The sequence below is a fragment of the Mastomys coucha genome, unplaced genomic scaffold (assembly GCF_008632895.1).
Source record: "Mastomys coucha isolate ucsf_1 unplaced genomic scaffold, UCSF_Mcou_1 pScaffold18, whole genome shotgun sequence".
NCBI classification, from domain to species: domain Eukaryota; kingdom Metazoa; phylum Chordata; class Mammalia; order Rodentia; family Muridae; genus Mastomys; species Mastomys coucha.
Genome location: NW_022196900.1, coordinates 9623885 through 9644023, shown reverse-complemented (window position 1 = coordinate 9644023; position 20139 = coordinate 9623885). Strand labels below are relative to the sequence as shown.

General features: G+C 42.2%; 1 protein-coding gene across 4 annotated transcripts in view; it reads right to left on the bottom strand.

The window, feature by feature from the left end:
* The window catches only part of LOC116095997 (tomoregulin-1), a 128575-nt gene that overhangs the window by 58313 nt on the left and 50123 nt on the right, over positions 1-20139 (bottom strand). For all 4 annotated transcript variants that reach the window (XM_031377377.1, XM_031377369.1, XM_031377367.1 and 1 more), the window contains one exon: positions 4394-4503. In XM_031377377.1, coding sequence (XP_031233237.1) covers positions 4394-4503 — 110 coding nt within the window. The remainder of the gene's footprint in view (positions 1-4393; positions 4504-20139) is intronic.

Sequence of the window (20139 nt, the reverse complement as noted above, 5' to 3'; positions counted from 1 at the left end):
TCTAAATTCACCTACCCAGTGCAAGGATTACAGGCATGGGCCACAGTGTACAGCCTGCCCTTTTTAAAAAGTATTATTTATCCATGACACTGAATGCAAATGTTTTAAAAAATAAATAAAATACAGCAAGAAAATACATTGCATTCATAGTCTAATTTAGAAAATATGCATAAATTCTAGAAGAAAATGTCATTTTTTTTTCATATTATTATACCTTTAATTTTCTGTACAAATTTTCTGCAATCAACAAGATGCACTTTTACTATTATCTTCTTTTTTAAGTGGTTGGCCTTGGTGTCTAAAGTATAAATATGGTGTATTAGCACAGCTCAGCAACCGCTAACTAACAAAATATTTTATAACCAAGTTGATTTTACTCTATATTCAATATCAGCAAAATCTTACAAACTTTTATTAAAATTAAATTTTTATTTGGAGAGCTTTGTATATGAAACTGCTTATGAATATTTTTAATCCAACTTCATTAAAAGTAGATATAAATGCCTGAGTACTACATTGTCTTCTAACATAATCATTCCAAAGCATGTAAGTTATGAAATATTTATATCATAAATGACCTTTATTTTTCTTTTATATTAAAATTATCAACCACAATTCATTTCTTTAATCCTGTGTTTTGTAGGCTACATTGTGAGTTTCATTTAAAGGTAATAAAGAAATGGAACAGAAGTTATTGGTGATTGAAAGAGTTTTGAGTCTGATAGGACTGGAAATCGTAACATTTTATAAAACAATATCCCAGTAAGCAAAGGGCAGCAGCTTTAAATGTCCTATGGACTGAAATGGTCTAACATCCAATGAAGCCCATGATAATGCCAGAGCCAGGGCTCTGGCCCATCAACCCTGTGAAACCAGCACGCTTTCCCCATCTGTCTAAAGCTGGCTGTCATAGAACCTCCCAAATAATGTCATTACAAGGACTAAATAAGGGGTTTCTATTCAGCCACAGCAAATTCTTAGCAAATATGAGCTGTCACTGCTGTAGCTACTGTCATTTCTAAGTCTTGAGTTCTTGTGTAGGAGCACAGCTAATGAGTACAAGAAGAGTCACAGCTGCTCCCGGTGATGTACCTTAGACACCATTACACACATTATTCAGAGTCTCACCCATAAGTCACTTGGTGAAGGTGAGCAAGGGTCCTTACGTCCCTGCAATCGTCCAGAAGCACACACCTCAGAGTGAGCCTGAGATGAGGAAGTAGATCTGTTGTCTTCATCATTCTGTTTCTAGGGTCTCTCTTGGAAGCCTCCCAATATGCTTATGGACAAATGAAGAGATCTGGGCGATCTTACAACATTCAGAGTCATCCACTGACCCTGGGCATTTTCCCTAACCTCTAGTAAGGCCACCTTTGATGAGAGAAAGGAATCTCCATTATTTGTGATTGTGATGATACTGCCAGCCATTCGAAGCTGTTTGAATGATACAACACTAAACCGCCCTGGGACTATATCAATTCAAGCACTTGTTATATTCCCACTATGTGTCAGGAACTGTCCGGATCACAACAAAATAAGAAAATAAAGTTCCTGGGATAGTTCATCTTGATTGTCAACTTGACTGACTGATAGGTACTTAGAAGCTTAGTAAAGCATATGTCTGGGCGTGTCTTTAAGAGGATTAATTCAGGGAGAAGGGCCACCCCTGAATATTGGTAGTATCACCCAACAGACTTAAGGGGGCAGAAGAGAGTGGTAGGACAGGAAGAAGCACTGGTTCTTCCTCTATTTCCTGGACACCATGATGTGAACGAGTCTACTCCATCACACCACAAAGGACAGAACTGACGGTGTACAGCTAAATAAAATGTGCCTTTCCCCCATGTAGTTGTTTTGCTTGGGTGTTTTGTCACAGCAAGGAAAAGTAGGAGTAGCGTAGCTGTGATGGTTAATTTCATGTGGCAACTTGACTAGGCCTTTGGGTATCCAGATTAAAAGTCATTTGTGGATGAATCTGTGAGAGCATTTCCAAATGAAATTAGCAGTGGAGTCAGTGAACCAAGTAAAGCAGGCTGCCCTCCCCAAGGTGATACGCATTATCCAATTTGTGGAGGAACCAAATAGGACAAAATGGCAGAGGGAAAACTTCCTCTGACTGTACTGAGATGCTGGTCCTCAGCCGTTAGCTCTCAACAGGGACTTACACCACTCTGTCTCCTCAGTCTTCAGCCCTTGACAGACTGTGAAACTTCTAACCCTCTACAAATAAGCTAATTCCCCATTAATCTCTTTCTCCATTTCTCTCACACAGTCATGTGTAAGTATGTACATGTACCCTGTTGTATTTCTGTGGAAAACTCCAATACAAAAATCTAGTAAGAGTAAGAGGCCGTGGGAGCTAGTAAGAATGGATACAAGCACCAGAAGACGGGCTACAAGACTGTAAATCTAACCAGGAAGAAAGAAAATTAGGGGAAAGTCAGAGACGCTAACTTTTAAGGGGAAGATGTAGCCTTAATAATTTCTCTATGCATGTAATTAGTGAGTGACTTTGTTTATAGAACTAGAAAGATAATGGCTTTAAGAAACCAACTAACAAAACTTGCAGTTACCCATAATTCTCCTTTCTGTGGAAATGAGCCTAAATCACACCCCAGAAGCACTAAAAGCATGCAGAATTATAAGCCATCTTTCAAGCAATTTGATCATCACTGTTAAGATTTACACAGCAGAGAGCTAGGCTTAATGCACATATCAAGTCATTGTTTTTAAGCTGACAATAATTTAGGTTTTATGCACAGATCCATAATATCACAGGAAGACAGCAGAGCAATCAAAGGAGAGAAGAGGAACAAACCCTGCGGTAAGCCTTTCTCGGCAGTTTGCCCCTGCAAGGCAAGGAACCCATCTTTAACCATCTTCAGCATCCAGCCAAAGACACTGCACACAGCAAACCAAGAAAAGCACCTTCTGATCTCGCTTCCTCACCTATATTTCTCTTCCTGCTTCGCCACGGGTTAAGAACCAAATGATTTAAGACAGATCATGGGAAGGCATTTTTTCTTTAGCTGTTGAAGGGCATTGAAAAGGCTACTTTTTAAAAAAAATAATCTTAAAAAAAAATCTCAGGGGCTTACAAAGAAATTGTAGGAAAACAGAATACAAAATCAACTCTGTAGACAGGAAAGAGGCCCACGGAAAGGCAGGCACAGAAGGAACTGATATTCCCCCAGCCAATGGGCAGTAAAGGTGTGAAGCCAGCCAAAGCAGGCTAACCGAGCTCGGAAGCAAGTGGCTATTGTGGAGCCTGTCTCACAGAAATACTGCTCTGTGTAAACGAATGAAAAGTCTCTTTGACTCTAGAACCTCACTGGGTGGTCAGTAGCAGTGTACCTAACTACCCGTCCCGTGGGTGGTCAATAACAGTGTAGCTAGCCACCTGTCCCAGTGGATGGTCAGTAGCGATGTACCTAGCTAGCCCTGCCTGTTACTTCGATTCGATTCTCTATTCCTTTTAATGGAAATAAACATCGTGATGGTTCACAGTATTCAAGGAAGTTTCAAACACAAGTGCTCTTACCCTCTGTGTTCTTAAGACATCTTCTAAGCATGAAATGTGACTTTGTTCAGATGTAATACTGGTGAGGAAATAATTCTTAAGGACATAAGATTTGCCTGAGGTCCCTGGCTTACCAGAAACACTAACTCAGCTAGAAACCATATGCCTGGTTTCTGAACCTCTTCCTCTCCTCATAATTCAAAATGGCAGCAAGACTGTAAGTGAAAACCAGACAAGCTCTTTCCATACTTCATGTCCAGTTCTGAGAGGCCATCTACAGCTAGATTATAATTTAACACTAACAAGACAAACAGGAACAATTGAGAGTAACACTCTCCGCCTCTCTTGCTTCTTAGACAGTAACAGCACAACTAAAACCCAAATGGAAATGCTAAGGCGCCATAGTCTTCGGTTACAAAGCTAATTTTAAGGCTCCACACTCATGGGTTATGACTCTTAATTTCCAACCCATCTCTGACCCTGATTCTCCCTGAGGCTCTAACTCATCCTGGTTCTAAAGAGGTACAGTAGGAGAGGGGGAAAGCCAAGTTAACAGAACAAAAGGGAAAATCATGTCAACCTGTTACCTAAGAGGCTCTCCTGGACACCCCGCTCCTCACCGTAGCAAAGCTGACACCTGGCTACTTAACATTTTCCCACACATGTGCACACCTATCATGATCAGTCTGTCCTCTTTAATTTCTGAAATAAACCACAGAAACCACAAATAACAGAATTTCACCTGGCAAGAAAGAACCAGTGGGCTGGGCACTAAATTCCTTCAGGGCTCAAGGTGCTACATGCATTTTATTTGAGGAATATCAGATTATAAAATGGGGGAAGGTAAAATTAAGTTAATTTTGGTTTTCTCACCTGAAACTGGCATGCGCACTTCAAACCGTCTCCATCTTCTTTGCAGACACCTCCATATTTACAGGACGATTCATCACATGCTCTGATGTCAGATTCTCTCAGATTTAATTCTGCAAAAGAGGAAAACATAGTTTCTAGTGTATATACAACCATACACATATACCACACACACACCCCAATGTAAACAGATTAATAAAAGCACAAAATGTACTAGGCATCTCATTCACTGGGATAATAACAGACAATATAAAAAAGTTATGAGTGCCAGAGAGATGGCTCCAAACGGAAGAGCATCTGTTACACAAACATGAGGACCAGAGTTCAGATCCTAGCACCTACACAACAAGCCAGGCATCTTACTACACCTGGAATCCCAGACAGGAGGATGGGAGGATCTCTAGGGCTTGCTGGCTTCCAGCCTACTGAGACAAATGTAAACCCTTGGTTTAGAGAAATGATCAAGTTGATTAAAGTTACCACTGGAAGCAAAGTCAAGCACCAAATTCGTTTCTGCCCCAAGATTGTCAGCCCTGCACTGGAAGCAACACATTCAACTTCCTCAGAAACCATTCCTGACTTCCAGGTTAGTGCTAAGCCAAGTGGGACTGAGTAAGAATCACTGCATGCACTTTCCTTTCTTCCCATGGGGAACTGGAGCCACAACAAATGCACATATGCAAATAGTAAACAAATGTGTGTCTTTAAAGCATTCTCAGTACAGTCATGGTCACATACATTGAGGAGCCAGAGGCCGAAGGTAACCTCGGCTGACTGCAGGGCGGAGGCTGATTAACTCTAGGAAAAGTACAAGATGTCTCTTGCACTCTATCTACATCATGATGAGGTCGGTTCTGGATCAGACCCACTTCCCCCAGCAACCCACTATCCCTGGTTTTCAAAGCAGGGTTCCTGGACCAAGTCAAAGGACTCCAATGTCTAGTGACAGCTACCTAGCGGTATCTCACTGGCCTCCCCAAGTCATCTCTTTGCACCACTCTCCATGGGTGTCTCAAAGTGTGTCACTTCTAAGAGCTGGCAACTGGAGAACTGAGTCAACAATTCTTACATGAATCAACACTTTGAAGCACCAAGTCATGGGTTAGGGTAAGAACAGCTTATATACCTGTGGGTTACAGTTATTTTTTGTCTTAACTAGGTCCTGAGGTCATAGCAAAATTTTGCACTTAAAACAAGACAGCTAATAGAGTACTTTTACTGTTCTGTTCTACAAACCCAGCAACAGAAGGTGGGGACTAAGTTCTAGCTGGGGCTGTAAAGGTCTTGGGTTCTTAGCTCTCCTCTCCCAATTTTTGCTTGCCCTTCCTTCCCTCCTTAAAAATACATTGAGCTTTCAAGAATCCTTGGTATGGGCCTTTTTTTTCCCTATATCTAGTCAATAGAAATTTGTAGTAGGTCGAGTTCCAAGTACTTCAAATTCTAAGCTTCAGACCCTAAGAAGATCTTGTTGTGTACAGTTAGAGCTACCACAGTACACAACATAAAGATGAACAAAAGCCATCACCGTAAGATGTCAGCAAAAAACAGGTGTCAAGAATCATGAGGCCACCACACCACATTGCGTCCACACCTTTCCATTACTGTTGTAAAAAAATAAGCAAATGTACTACTTTTTTCGAAATCAAGCCCTCTTGATATAAGCCAGATCACAGATACAAACCATTAATCATCCCGATAATGTATTAAGACAAACATTATTAAGCAAAAGGCTTACATCTTTTGTGCTTCCTCATACATTTCTGAATTTGTCCAAAGCACCATGATTTCTGGGTTCTCTACTTCCTAACTAGCATGCCAACCAAAGGCTTAACAAAAACTCAATACAGGACTCTGAGTGTCCTTGAGAAGAGGGCACTCCGCTACCTGTCAGCGATGAAGATGATTACACACCTGCCTTCCTTTGAGCCCAAAATGGAAGCTCAGCAAAATGGATGTGCCAGTACTAAAGCTCTCAAAAAAAAATCTCTGCAAATAAAAAATATTATACACACACACACAAAAGCACTCGGAAGAGTGGCTCAAAATAAAAATGCTTTGCTCTGGTTGCCAATCTGCCCATCACCCAGTTCTCATATATTGTAAAACCTGTCTCTGATTTCATTCACTTTCAAGGCTGGGAAACAATGCAAAGGAGGGGCAGGAATGCTGCTTAGGAGGAACAAACACTTCCAGAGCTCAGATTGCTGGCACCACTCACTAGAGGTTCAGGGTACAGTTCAAACCAGAACTCAGCAGCCTTCCGGGTGATACGGCTTTGTTACGGCCCTTCCAGCACACAGGGGGAAAAGCCCTGTTTGGCTGGCACTCATGGAGAACCAAAAGAGATTAAATTTCTTAATGTGACCAGAGAACTTGGGGCTTCTCAATCTAGGCTCAATATTTGGGGGAGATTATTGATCTTCACTGAGCTGTCTTGAGCAGTGACAGTGTTGAGTGACATTTCTGGCCTCTACTCCCTAGCTGTGACAAGCAAAATGCCTTCAGACTTTACCAAACATCCCCCAGGGAGACAAGATAGCTCCCAATTGAAAACCCGCTGTGAAAATGAAATCAATGGCTTTGCAGTTTATTCTTCTCTAACAAGGGTGTCCAACCCTTCAGCACCCAGACATGTTGTCATCTATAAACCATGCTGGGTCACATTCACGGCTGTCCTGAGGATCCGTGCATCCCTTGGGTTACTAGTAAGACACACCTGCAACATAATCGCTGTAAGCAGTAACCTCCAAGAGCCTAACATATTACCAAAAACGTTCTCTATTTCAGAAGAGGGTCCTACATACAAAGTTAAAGCAGGCTAAGGTTCAGAGTAGAGGTCTCACATGTTCTAAGTCCTTAAAGTCCAGTGTCAGCGGCCTCCCCAACCTCTCAGGTACCTGACTGCCTCTCCCTTCCTATAAGGGCATTTTCTTTAAAGTCAACAAAATCTCATTCTAATGATATGACAGGTTTTTTTTTTTTAAGTCTTCCCCTTTTCTGGCATTTATTTATTTGGAGAAAGGGCATACCACGGTACGCATGAGGAGGTCAGAAGGCAACCATCCTATGGGTTCCTGTGTCATAAAACTTGTCAACAAGCACCTTTACCCACTGATCCATCTCACTGACCCTCCAATTCTTTTCTTGACCCTTCTATAGCAGAGGACACCATTTCCCTCCACTTCTAGAATAATCTTTAGTATCCTCCAACCCCAACCACTTCTCATTTTCTCTCTCCTCTCTCTTCTCTCTCTTCTCTCTCTCTCTCCATCTCTCTCCCTCCCCCCCCCCGTTGTTTGTTGTTGTCTATTTTGGTTTTTTTTGAGGCAGGGTTTTTCTATGTAGCCCTTGCTATCCTGGACTCGACTTGTAGACCAGGCTAGCCTTGCAAACTCAGAGATCCTCCTGCCTCTGCCTCCTGAGTGCTAGGATTAAAGACATGTGTCACCACACCAGGCTCCTTTCTTCTTTCTATACTGTCAAGTTTGGGGCAATACATTCCTACCTACCCAGACTGATCGAGGCATGCCATTCTCTGAAGCCTCCAGACCAAGGTCCGTGGCACACGGAACCACCCTCCAGGCTGATGTCTCACTGCAGAATGCTAGGAAGACTTCGGCTCCCATCACAGGAGCTGTTATATGACAATGTCACCCAACCTGGCTAAGCCCATATATGCACTGCTGTAATTATGTCGCTTCGATATTTCATAGAAGTGAAAATCAATTGTTTCCATGAAAGCTAAACTAGGAGAGTAGGAAGAGGTGAGCTACTTCAAAAACAAGTGGACTCACTCATGCTTGCAATTATGCAGCCACAGGTCTTTAGGTTCCTTTTCAAAGGGAAGAGAAATGGAATCTGTAATTAACACATGATGAGCATGCTTTATTCAAGGAGGGATAAACCATTATCAGGGGGAATTCTATGCCTGTTTTCAAAGTATCACTTAATAAATATTTTTTTAAGTTAAGATGAATTATACCATGCATTTATGGATCATTTTGTGATTCCTGACTTAGAGTAATGTTCTCAAATATCAGAACCTACTGATCTATACAGGCAGGGGGTTCTTACCACATACAAAAACATTCTGTCTTCGGTGGTCCACCATGCCATCCTCTCTGGATTGCTCCCTGGCAGCACTCTTTATCACACTGCTAACTTCAAATCCTGTGCGGCTTTCACGGCCTTACTAAAGCCAGATTGACTTGCCTTCACGCAGTCTGCGGAGCACTGCTAGGGCAGACCCTCTCCTCAGGAAGGCTTCCTGACACCTTCTCAACACAAGAAGCTGTCATTCATCGCTGGCCGAGGCCCCAGCTGGCTCCTCACAAGGCATACTCAAGCATGTTACCTTGTCTTCAGAAACACAGATTCGACGGCTTTATAATCACAATCTACGTGTCACTTGTATTTGAGGGAAACATCCTTTTTCAGAAAAGCACAGCCACTCAGACAACAGGGCCCTGACAGGTGGCTTCATTCCCTCAAAGAATGTTCTGGAATATGTGCCCAGCTGTCCACTAAGCAAACCAACAGACCTTATTTATGCTGAAAACTAAAAATATGGAAAGGTTAAATAGTTACAATATCCCCCACCTGAAACATTGTAGTACAGCCAGGGAATATTATATAATGATTTAAAAATTCATTTTATATAACACACAAATATTTCATAATGGCTATGTGAATGTTTAAATGAAAAAGAACATAAAACTATGCACACACATAATTATATTTTTATATGCATACAGGAAAGATCAGCTAGGAAAAATAAAAAATGGTTAACAGTGACTTTTCTGCCAGTTCAAACAATGAGTGACTTTTTCCTCTTTTCAGGTTTCTATATTGGCTATTATTTAATTGGGGTAGGGGGTGGCTCAGCATGATTTCAAATCAAATCAGAGGAAGTTTGCTACATCATGAGCAAAATTGTAATGTGTGGAGGTCCATGAGAGCCAAGTTCCCATGCTTGGCCTTTTTAATTCAATGAGATAACCTGCTCAAAGTGGCAATGCCTAGAACATGTAGCAACAACAAAGATCGTCCCCTCCCTAGACATGACATCAAGCCCTCACCCCTCTGAGAGGCAGACACATCTAATGACACAAAAGCTGAAAAGATGAAGTCAGGGTAAATTGAGAAATAGATGTAACTGCTAGCTTCAAACTCCAGCGAATCACAAGAATTAGAAATTAAATTTTCTTCAACGTGTTTGCTAAATTAACATTATCATGGTCTCTATCTCCTATCAGGGCACAGCGACAGAGAAGATGAACTTAGTATTCCATTGTAGGCAAACGCAGCCTACATTGATATTAAAGTGCCTTAACAGCTGAGCCGACTACAACTTCTCTAAGCTATATTTAAATGAAAGAAGCTGCTCGTCCATGTGCCATGCCATTACCTGTCTCCAGTACTCCTGTCATCCATTCTGCATGCTACTGCCAAACTAGCTTTGCTACATAACACTTTGATCTCATCAGTCCTCCACCTCCACACCCGCATCATCCCTTGCTGCCTCCTTCAGTACTAAACGCCTGTGCCAGGCAAGGTGACAAGGAGGACATATTGCAGGTTCAGATGAGAGAACAGACTGAGATCCCAAGCTGAGTAGTGAGAACAGTAGCTTCTGGCCGAGGATGCTGGACAGCAGTGGTCCCTCCCGCTTCCAGCCTCCGGGGTACTGACACTAGCTTGGCAAACCAGTGTGTTTTCCTCTCACAGATACATAAAGTGATCTATTATGGTGCTTGTTAAAAATAATGATGACAAATCTCCACATTTCCTGACATGATACATTAGCCTTATTAGCTTCCCCACCCCCATATGCACAAAGACTAGAAATGTATGTAGTCTAGTATATTTCTACCACTACATATGCAATGGCAGTGTGGTGACCTAGCGAGCACAAAGCCCCAGGTTCAAAACTCCAATGCCACCAAAAGTACAATAACTAAGTTTTTTCTAATCCAACCTTTTGTAATGCCTACAAAAGAATTCCCCGGGGCTGGGGAGATGGCTCATTAGGTAAAAGCATTTGCCATGCACATGAAGACCGGAGTCGGAGCCCCCAGAACCCATAAAAACCAGATACATAGCCCAGTCTTTGTAATCTCGGCTCTTCTGATGGAGATAGGAGATAGAGACAGGAGAACCCCAAGCTCACAGGCCAGCTAACCTGGGGTGCACAGTGAAAAACCAGCAAAAGGACTAGGTCTCCACAAAGGTGGAATGTGGAGAGCGACAGCTGAACTTGTCCTCTGACCCCACACGAGCGGATGCCTGCCCACATACAAAGCTTGAAAGAAAAAAATATGAGCTACATTTCTTTCTTGGGGTTCCTGAGACTGGTGATTCATGACCACAGTATGATTCAGGTTTCTTCCTGAAGTGATGGACATGTTCTTAGGTGGTAACAATGACGTTGGGTGGGCGTCTAAAACCCACTGAACTGCAGGTTTTAGATGGCAAAGGTATCTCCCCCTCTGTAAATCAGATGAAACCATCATGCTACTTTAATATGGGAATCTAGGACACAGAACGAATGTGCACTCTTATGTGGTGTTTAAGGCACAGCCTGGTTTACCACGCCCAGGAGTGTCCTGGCTTTCCCACTCATCAGCTGTCTGATCACAGTCTGTACGAGGGAGACAGGTCCTCTCTTAAGAGGCTGGTGGAGGATTAAAGATAGGGAAGGACCTTCGAGCAGCGCGTAACATGCAAATGTCTTACACTTCATTGCTGTTAGCATCTGTGCTGGAGAAGGTAAGAACACTAAGCATGGAGCCAACGATGAGAACATTCCAGCAAAGCTCTCGGGGTCATATATATTAAAATCTTGTCTTTATCCTTTTACCAAACAATTTCATGTCTAGGAAATTAGGATAGAAAAACAAAATATGCAACATATGAGAAACGTTTTCCACATCTATTCTTCCTGTTGTGCTGCCCAGGCCTGTCCTGGAATTCTGAGACTCAAGTGATCCTCCAGCAACAGCCTTCCCAGTAGCTGGTCCGTTTGCACGTGCCTCCACATCAAAACAAGCTCATCTTTTCAAACAACACCCTAAGTATCCATCTGCGAGGAATTAATTAAATAAACTGTGTATCCATCTGCTAGGAATTAATTAAATAAATTATTGATAAAACGCTACCCAGATACTAAAGTGTGTGAAAGAAGACCCGTGGGCTAGAGATGATTCAGTCGTTAAGTACACTCACTGCTCCTACAGGGGATCCGAGTTCAGTTTCCAGCACCTGTATCAGGCAGCTCCCAATCATCTGTAACTCCAACTCTAGAGGATCTGACACCCTCTGCCGGCCTCCTTATAAACACACACACACACACACACACACTCATACAGATCCATACCCACATAAATAAAATGAATCATTAAAAAGAAGACAAAGAACCACCATAAAATTAAGAAGAGACAAGCAGGCTATAAAATGGCACATGGTCATACACTCATTTTTACCTTGTATGTGCATTTGCTTACCTGCATGTTTTGAAATTTTCCCAGTGCACTTAATAGGCAGCCTACTTCAAACATTTTTCAAAAGTTAATAAATCTGGGGGTCTGGAGAGATGGCTCAGTGGTTAGGAGCACTGACTGCTCTTCCAGAGGTCCTGAGTTCAATTCCCAGCAACCACATGGTGGCTCACAACCATCTGTAATGGGATCCGATGCCCTCTTCTGGTGTGTCTGAAGACAGCAATGGTGTACTCATATACATTAAATAAATAAATAAATAAATAAATATTAATAAGCCTGAATATACAAATATTGGTATTGGTTCTATTTGTAACCTCTACCCCTTAGTGTCTGTAACACTAAGTAGAACAGGAGGTAGCCAGAACCCAAGAACACACCCACAGAGACAAAAATCTATGTTAAAAAAAAAGCCTGAAAATTGGCACTAGAGAACGTGGTATTAACAGCTTTAAAGATGAAAAAAAAAAAAAAAAAAACCTTTTGAGACAGGGTCTTACTGTGTAGCCTCGGCTAAAACAGAACTTGCTATGTTGAACAGGCTATCCTCAAAGTCATAGAGATCCACCTGCCTCTGCCTCTTGAGTGCTGTGATTAATCATTTTAAAAAATAAATAGATCTGAACAGGAATGATGCTTAACAACACATGAAGCCACCTAACCAACAAAAATAGAGAGAGAGAAAGAGACTGTAAAGAACTTATGACTCAAACATGGAATTCTAAAATCCAAGAGAGCTCCATGCCAAGTTCATAAATCCCTTATCTCTCTCTGGAGAGAAGCTAATAACAGAGTTAATAGTAATGCATAAAAATAGTTCTGTTACAAGGCTTTTAACCCTGTATTTTAAAAGGCCTCAATGGGTTGAAGTCACCACTTCACCAAACTTAAAAAAGAAATTTACATTCTTTAATTCATTAAAGAATCTACATATCCAGGAAAAATGAAAGCCAACAAATAACTAATTAAGTGAGGATGGCTGGTTATAATAGAAAAAGAAAAATGTTGGTGAAGAAGTGGAAGATGTCGGCAGAGGGGAAGAGGGTCATACAGGTATCACAGCCAGGCTAGCCTCCAACCCTTAGCTTTGATTGCCTTTTCTCTAAGACAGAAAAGCTCCTGTTGGTCCCTCAAAGCCATACCCCAGGTCACTGAACCTCTGTGTCATAAGGCGATTGATGTCTCTCTGCTCATCTCCTCACTGGAATAGAGCTTCCCCCCTCCCCCAAAGAAACTCCATAACATTAACAGATAGGAAGTTTCTTTTGGGGAGGAACAAAAATGATTACAATGTTTACAGAACCTGTGTTTATATTAAAATCACTGCATTGTATAATTTAAGAAAAAAGGAGAAAAAAAAAAAGACAGCTTGGCCTAGTGGTGATACACTGTGATCCCAGGACCAGGGAAGTGAAGTCAGGCCAGCCTGAGCTGCAATGACATGCCTCATAGATGTGAGTCGGTATCAGAGCCCCGTGCCTACAGGGCCCTTGTTACGATCCCAGCGCCACGAGGAGCAGCAAGCACATCGTGACGACGTCATCTATGGATGGGCCAAAGGCCTAGAATCTCTGAATGATCCATATCCTACTGGGGAAAAAAAAAATCCCAACTCTGAAAACTAAGAGATAAGCCCAGAAATGATTGGACATTACAACTTGAGAAAAGGCCTTTAAAATGCCCTACAATGGGGTATAAGGTATACATAAAGTCAGAAAGTACAAGAAATTATCAAAGTTTAATGTACATTTCCTAAACAACGTTACACAAATTCCTGTTGAAAACCTATGCCATATTTGGAGGTTTCAATATTTTATTATCAGATGACAATTAAATTAAATATTCAGGACTGCTAGGGAGCTGGCTTAGTCAGTAAAGTGTTTGGAAATGTGAAGACCTGGGTTCGGATCCCCAGCACCCCCATAACAACTGGTGTGAATATCTGCATTTCCAGCACTGGAGAAGCAGAGAGGGGTAAATCCCTGGATCTCACTAGCCTAGCCAGTGTCACTTCATCAGTGATCTCTAGTTCAGTGAAAGAGTCTGTCAAAAATTAGGCAGAAAGTGACTGAGGAAGATACACCACATGTACCACTGGCCTCCACACAGGCTACCCATATGAACACGGACACATCCATATGATACACCATAAACACACACACACACACACACACACACACACACACAAATTAAATGTATAGACCTAACACAAAGAATGAATTGGAAGCTGGAGAAATGGCTCAGTGGTTAAAAGCACATGCTGCTTTTCCAGAGGTCCAGAATTCAGTTCCCAGCTCCCATGTCCAGTGCTTACAACTTCCTCTAACTGCAGCTCCAGGGGATCCCCCACCCTCTCCTGGACCTGATAGGCACCCACAAGCACGAGTACATACACACTGCACATTCAAACAAATAAAACAGATCTGTAAAAAAATAACTTGTGTCTTTTTCCTTTGTGAAGAGTCAGTTGGTGGAGCTAGCTTCATAAAGACGAGACAAAGGACAGATAAACAGAGAAAAGAGCAGACACTCAGAGCAAAAGCAGCTATGGGAAGACTTTTTGAGACCTCAGCTAGAGAATGTGGGTGCACTCCTACGACTCCCTCTTCCAAAATGAAGAATTTTTAGAAGTTTAGTAAAATAAGGAGTACCGTGGGAAAGAGAAGACAAGGAACTTTTTTTCCCCAGAGTGTAAATCTTTCATAAAAATTATTCAAATCACGATGCCAATATCCACCTACCTTTAATAGACTCAAACCTAGAAAATCTATACAGCACATTCTCAGACCATAACACAAAACTGCTAAGGAAACTAACACACCTGAGTTCATGTACTTTATATCCATAAGTGAAATGTAACTATAAATGCCTCAGTGTTTAAAAAAAAAAATGAATGTAACAAATTTAGAAAGAAAAAAAGAAAAGGCAAAGTGTAAAAGGAGGAAGTGCCAAGACAAAAATCAAGAAAATACAGTGAAAAATAAGTATGATAAAAATACCATGGGGGAATTTGAGGAAAATGTTATAAGCAGATAGTTGAGTAAGTTCCAAAAACAAAGAAGAGGTGGGTTCAAAATGAGGATTAAGAACAGAAAAGGGGGAAAAAAATCCTGAGTGAAGTGGCTCTTCTTGCTCTTCTTGCTTCCCTGAAACACTGCACCAGTCACTCACTTCCTGTGGGAGAGTAAGGAGAGGTTAGCCTGGATGTGAGGGACCAGAGCGTGGCCCAAAGAAGGTCACACACATGCAGGGACTGGGCAGCAGGAAAGCGGAGCATTGTAGAGGCTCTACATCCAGCCTGTGACCTGACGGAAAGGACTGCCGAGGTGTCCCCCAGGCCCTTCCTCCCACATTAAGTGTGCCACAATCTCTAGAACAAGAGAGATCCAGGGGCTAAGGCAGAAGACACTGGAAGTAGAGCAGCTGCTGGAGGACCAGAAGAGTGAAGAGCCCACGCCTCACTCGTCACGGGCTTACCATGTCTAAGTGAAAATGAGGGCTCAGAGCTATCAGTCTTCCAAGTTTAGAAAAAGCTGAGATTCAGATTTTGATGGGAGGCCTTGAGACTTCGATGGTTAACAACCAATGCCACTTTTAAAAACACCTTCTAGGCCGAACAAGAGTCAGTCTCCATGGTGTCTTTTCACCATACTGCCAAGTTCTCCATTTCTGCCTGGCCAGTTCCAGGCTTTGCTTTCTAAAACCACAAGGCCATGTGAACTTTCTAATGAGACTCCCACGTCCTCAGAACAACTGTCAACCTCCCAGATTGTCCCTGAATGCCTGCAGCTGACATGGTGGCAACCTGGGCTTTCTTCCCCCTCCCCCTTCTCTGACCTTCCCCACCACAACCTAGGGCAGCATATTAGTTACTAGCCTTGTGGCTGTAACAAAATACCTAACAGAGCAACTTAAGGGGAGGGTTTACTCTGGCTGACAGTTCAAGGGTCCGCTCCATCGTGCCCAGGCAGCAGGAACTTAAGAGCTGGTAGTCATAGGCATCCAGTCAGGACGTGGAGATCCATTCTGACTGGTGCTCAACTCCCTTTCTCCTCCAGAAAATGGTGCCCTCCTCCCCGAGGACAGGTCTTCGCATCTCAATGAATCTAATCAAGAGAACCCCTCACAAATGTCTGGAGGTCTCCTAACCTAGGTAACAACCACTCACAGCCGCCCGGGCTTGTCTCTCTTAAATTGGCCGTCATTATTACACATCCCAGGCAATACCGCTGAGATCCCACCTTCAGTTTCCCGTCTCTGTGCCTTCCCTAAGCCCAGAACCACCTCTCCCAATTCTCTTCAGAGGCAGACTGGTCATTTGGTCATTGCACCATCCCATAAATAACTATGCAATGGACAACTCACTATGCCAGGTGCCGTTCTAGGCACGATGTGATCTAAGTGAACCATGCCAACAAAAATACCTTTGATATGGAACTTATAAAGGAAAGAGAGCATAGGCCACAGGTTGAGAGAGGAGAGAGACTGTAGAAGGTCCTGGAGGCAGCCATGTTGGAAAGCAGCATTACAGCAAATACTCGAAGGAGAGGAGCTATGGGATGGGAACCAGAAGGTTCCAGCCAAAAGGAATACCAACAGCAAAGGCTCCAGGGAAAGGCATCCCTGGGGTCTCCAGGTGACCTACTATCCCTCAAGATCTGGTCCAGGAACCACTCACTACATTCCTTAGCTCTGTACGCACATACTCTTAGAAGCATTCTGTATGGGAGGGGGATGTACCACCACCACCCTCTTCCTGAGGCACACAAGAGTGACTGGTAGGAAGGAACTGGAAAAGTATAGGGGAAAGGAAATTCTAATCAGAAATATAGTGTATGAAAAAAATCTATCTTCAATAAAAGAAAGAAAAACAAAGGTAGTAAAATTGTTTAACATACAAACGTGCATTCACTTCCCAGTCTACTCAGACTAAGACTCTGGGGAAAACAGTTCCCCATTTTCTTAAATAAACCATATTAACAATCCAGTTGCCTGTGATGTCTGTGCTCCTTTCAGGAAAGCAGAGGTCTGCCAAATACTTGTAATGATTCCTGGAAAATCCAGAACCCATTGGGGTTGTCACACTTTTTCTGTTGTCTTGATCTGAAATCTAATCCATTCAGAGGCCATTCGTTCCGTCTCTTTCCTTTATCGCGTCTTTCCTAAGCATTTCACACAAAATAACTTTTCATGTCTGTACCACTCAATCTGGGGAACGCTTACTAAATTGTACTCACAAGTACCACTGGTATAAATAAGTTTGAGAGCAAACAGAACTGATTCTTAGTAGGCAGGGAAAGTAAATAGCACACAGGTAAAATGCAGCTAAGGGAGGAGTTTTATCACCTAAATGTGTGTTGTGAGCCTTGATGGAGACTGGCTAACTTGAGATGTCAATATCAAGGCCCGGAGAATATTTACAGAGATGTTTCCATTCACCGAATAAGATTTACAAATGACTAACAACTGCATTAAAAAGATGTTTAACCTCACTATAGTCATGAGGAGAAGTCAAATTGAGACCACGTTGACACATTTTCACACCCACTAAGATGGCTGTAATCAGAAAGACAGACACAAATTCTGGGAAGCATGTGGAGAAACAGGGGCCCTCACACATTGCCAGTGAAAATGTAAAAGAGTACAGAAACTTTGGAACACAGTTTGGCAGTTCATCAAAATGATATGGTATGATAAAAGGCGTGAGTTAGTGTGTGATCCACCAACTCAGTATACAATACACCCAAGAGACAAAAACAGCAGGATGGACAAGACGTCACCACATCCATACAGTAGGATACTATTCAACCCTTAAAAAGAATGTAGTTTTAATTCATGGATAAACGTTGAAAATACCATAATAAGTAAAAGAAATGGGGAACAAAGGACCTCATAAAGTGTAATTCCACTTCCTTGTATGTGCAGAATGCAAATATACAGTGACACATTGCACAGTAGTAGCAGCCAGTGGCTCAGGAGACCGGATGACTGTCAACAGTAGAAGGTTTCTTTTCAAGGTGAAGAACTGTTATAGAATTAGTGGTGATATTCAATTGTGTTACTAGACTGTTTTTACTGTACTGTTTGTTTGTCTATTAATTCAACTAGTGTTAGTGGTCAGTAAGTGCTTATTCACAGGGCTAGAGGCAGATCCAGATGTACTAGGCAAGAATTTCCATCGCACATATTTTGTAAAAGAAAAATCACCCCTCCTCCAACTATAAGGTCTCTGAACGCTGGGGGGTGGGGGGGCCTCTCATATATTTCCCTTAATATCTAGTATGTTAGATTATACTACTACACAGGCTCACTAAGTAAATTAATAACCATATTTCACATATCCAAGACCTCAACTACTGCCCTGACCACCATTTTCCACACTAACTAGAGAACTCATTGTTTATTTCCTAGAACCCTGAGGTGCCAGTAGCCAGGCTCTCCTGTCAGCCTGGCATTTATAAGACTCTTACCACCATGAAGCATCTAGAGGACCAGCTTCTTACTTCTCTGACATGTTGGAACCCAGTTCAAAGTCTCCATCTTACATCTGCCACTGAATGCCACGTGCTACTCTGTTTTCCTACCTCTTTAACCACAGTCCCTGAACCAGAAATGTCTTGTATATTTAGCTTCATTTGTTCTTCTCAAACACCCAAAAGCTCCCAAAGCCAGAAAGGACCATGGTTCTTATCAGGAGTGGGGAAAAATATTATCTCAGGTTATCCAGTCTCTTGAGCTCCAGTTCATCTTCACAAAAGTCACATAACTGCCACAATTTTTTTCCTCTTTAGAAAAACAGATAGCCTCCTTACGAATTAGATTTTTAAAGTAACTATAAATAAAGAAATGTAAACAAAGACAAAAGAACATCAGAAGCCTAAAGTCCAGAATGAGTGGAGTACTGTGCAAAGAGACGAATAAAAAGAGCTCACATAAATGAGAGAAGAAAGGGGCTTACTGCCTGGGGAAGATGCTGCCTTGGCCAGAGCTGAAAGAACAGCACAGAGCCATTCAGCATCACTCACTGCCTTAAAGGAACATGCTCTCCAAACTGAGTCTAGGACCCTGACAAAAAGAACACCACCTACAGTACGCAGCTTGCACCCTGAACAGCGGCAGACCACAAAGCTGATTCCAAAATACATTTCCTGGGCAAACCAATTGTGCTCGGTGATGCTGAACAAACTTTCAGATCATACTTAGAAACTACTGTTAAATATTTACACTGTCTTGACAAAGAGCCAGAAGACCAGAAATTAAAGAACACACCCTCATGTTTAGAAAAAAAAAGCTGGAGGGCACATACAGTCCAGAAAATCATCTATAGGTTAACTTGCAACCTAGCTGCTGACGTATTTGAGAACAGACAAATCTGTGCACACCAGCATTTACATGCACACAAGTGTGTGTGTGTGTGTGTAAAGAGAAAGAGAGAGATGGAGTGAGAGTGTGCGTGCACACTTAGACTCCTTATAAAGGCATGCTCTAAAAGGCATCTTCTTTTCCACTAGAATGGAGAAAGGGGGAGTGATGTGGCCTCACAAGATGCTCTGACCACATCTTTTAAGGACAATCTGGTGAAAAAGATGGAAAATATCAAACTCCAAAAGCTTGAAAATCTACTAAACTCAACTAAAACGAATGCATCGCTTTAATGCCTGATTAACTGACACGTCCACAAACTCCCAGTAAAATACTGCAGGACCCCAACCTTTCTATAATCTAAATAATTTCTATTGATAAAACCCATAAGCTCATCTTCTTATTTACAAATACCACAAAGCTCTGAGTAACCCTGCACACACAGCCTGACAGAATCAGACTCTATTAAAGATCCCGGAAGTCTAAAATAGCAAACCGAAGGTTAACAAAAGGGAGTCAAGGACGGGACGTAGATTTTAAAGCTCAATACACCCTTGAGATAGATAACTTTACCAGGGAATCCTAGGACTTGCCATCTCGAGCTGTATTTAACACAAATGTGCCCATACTGGATTACTACAGTTCTCAAATTCATCAACTAAAAAGTGTATTTTCCTTCTTTGTCCCAGAGAGTTATAACAAAAATCTGTCATTATGCCCTGGAAATATGCCTCCGCCATGGGGAGCACTTGCTGCTCTCACAGAGGACCTGCGTTCAGTTCCCAGCAGCCACATAATGGACAGCCCTGTTCCTGAGGACTTTTCTCCTCCTGCCCTCTTCTGGCCTCTGTAGGCACTGCATGCAGGTGATGCATGTATATATATATATAT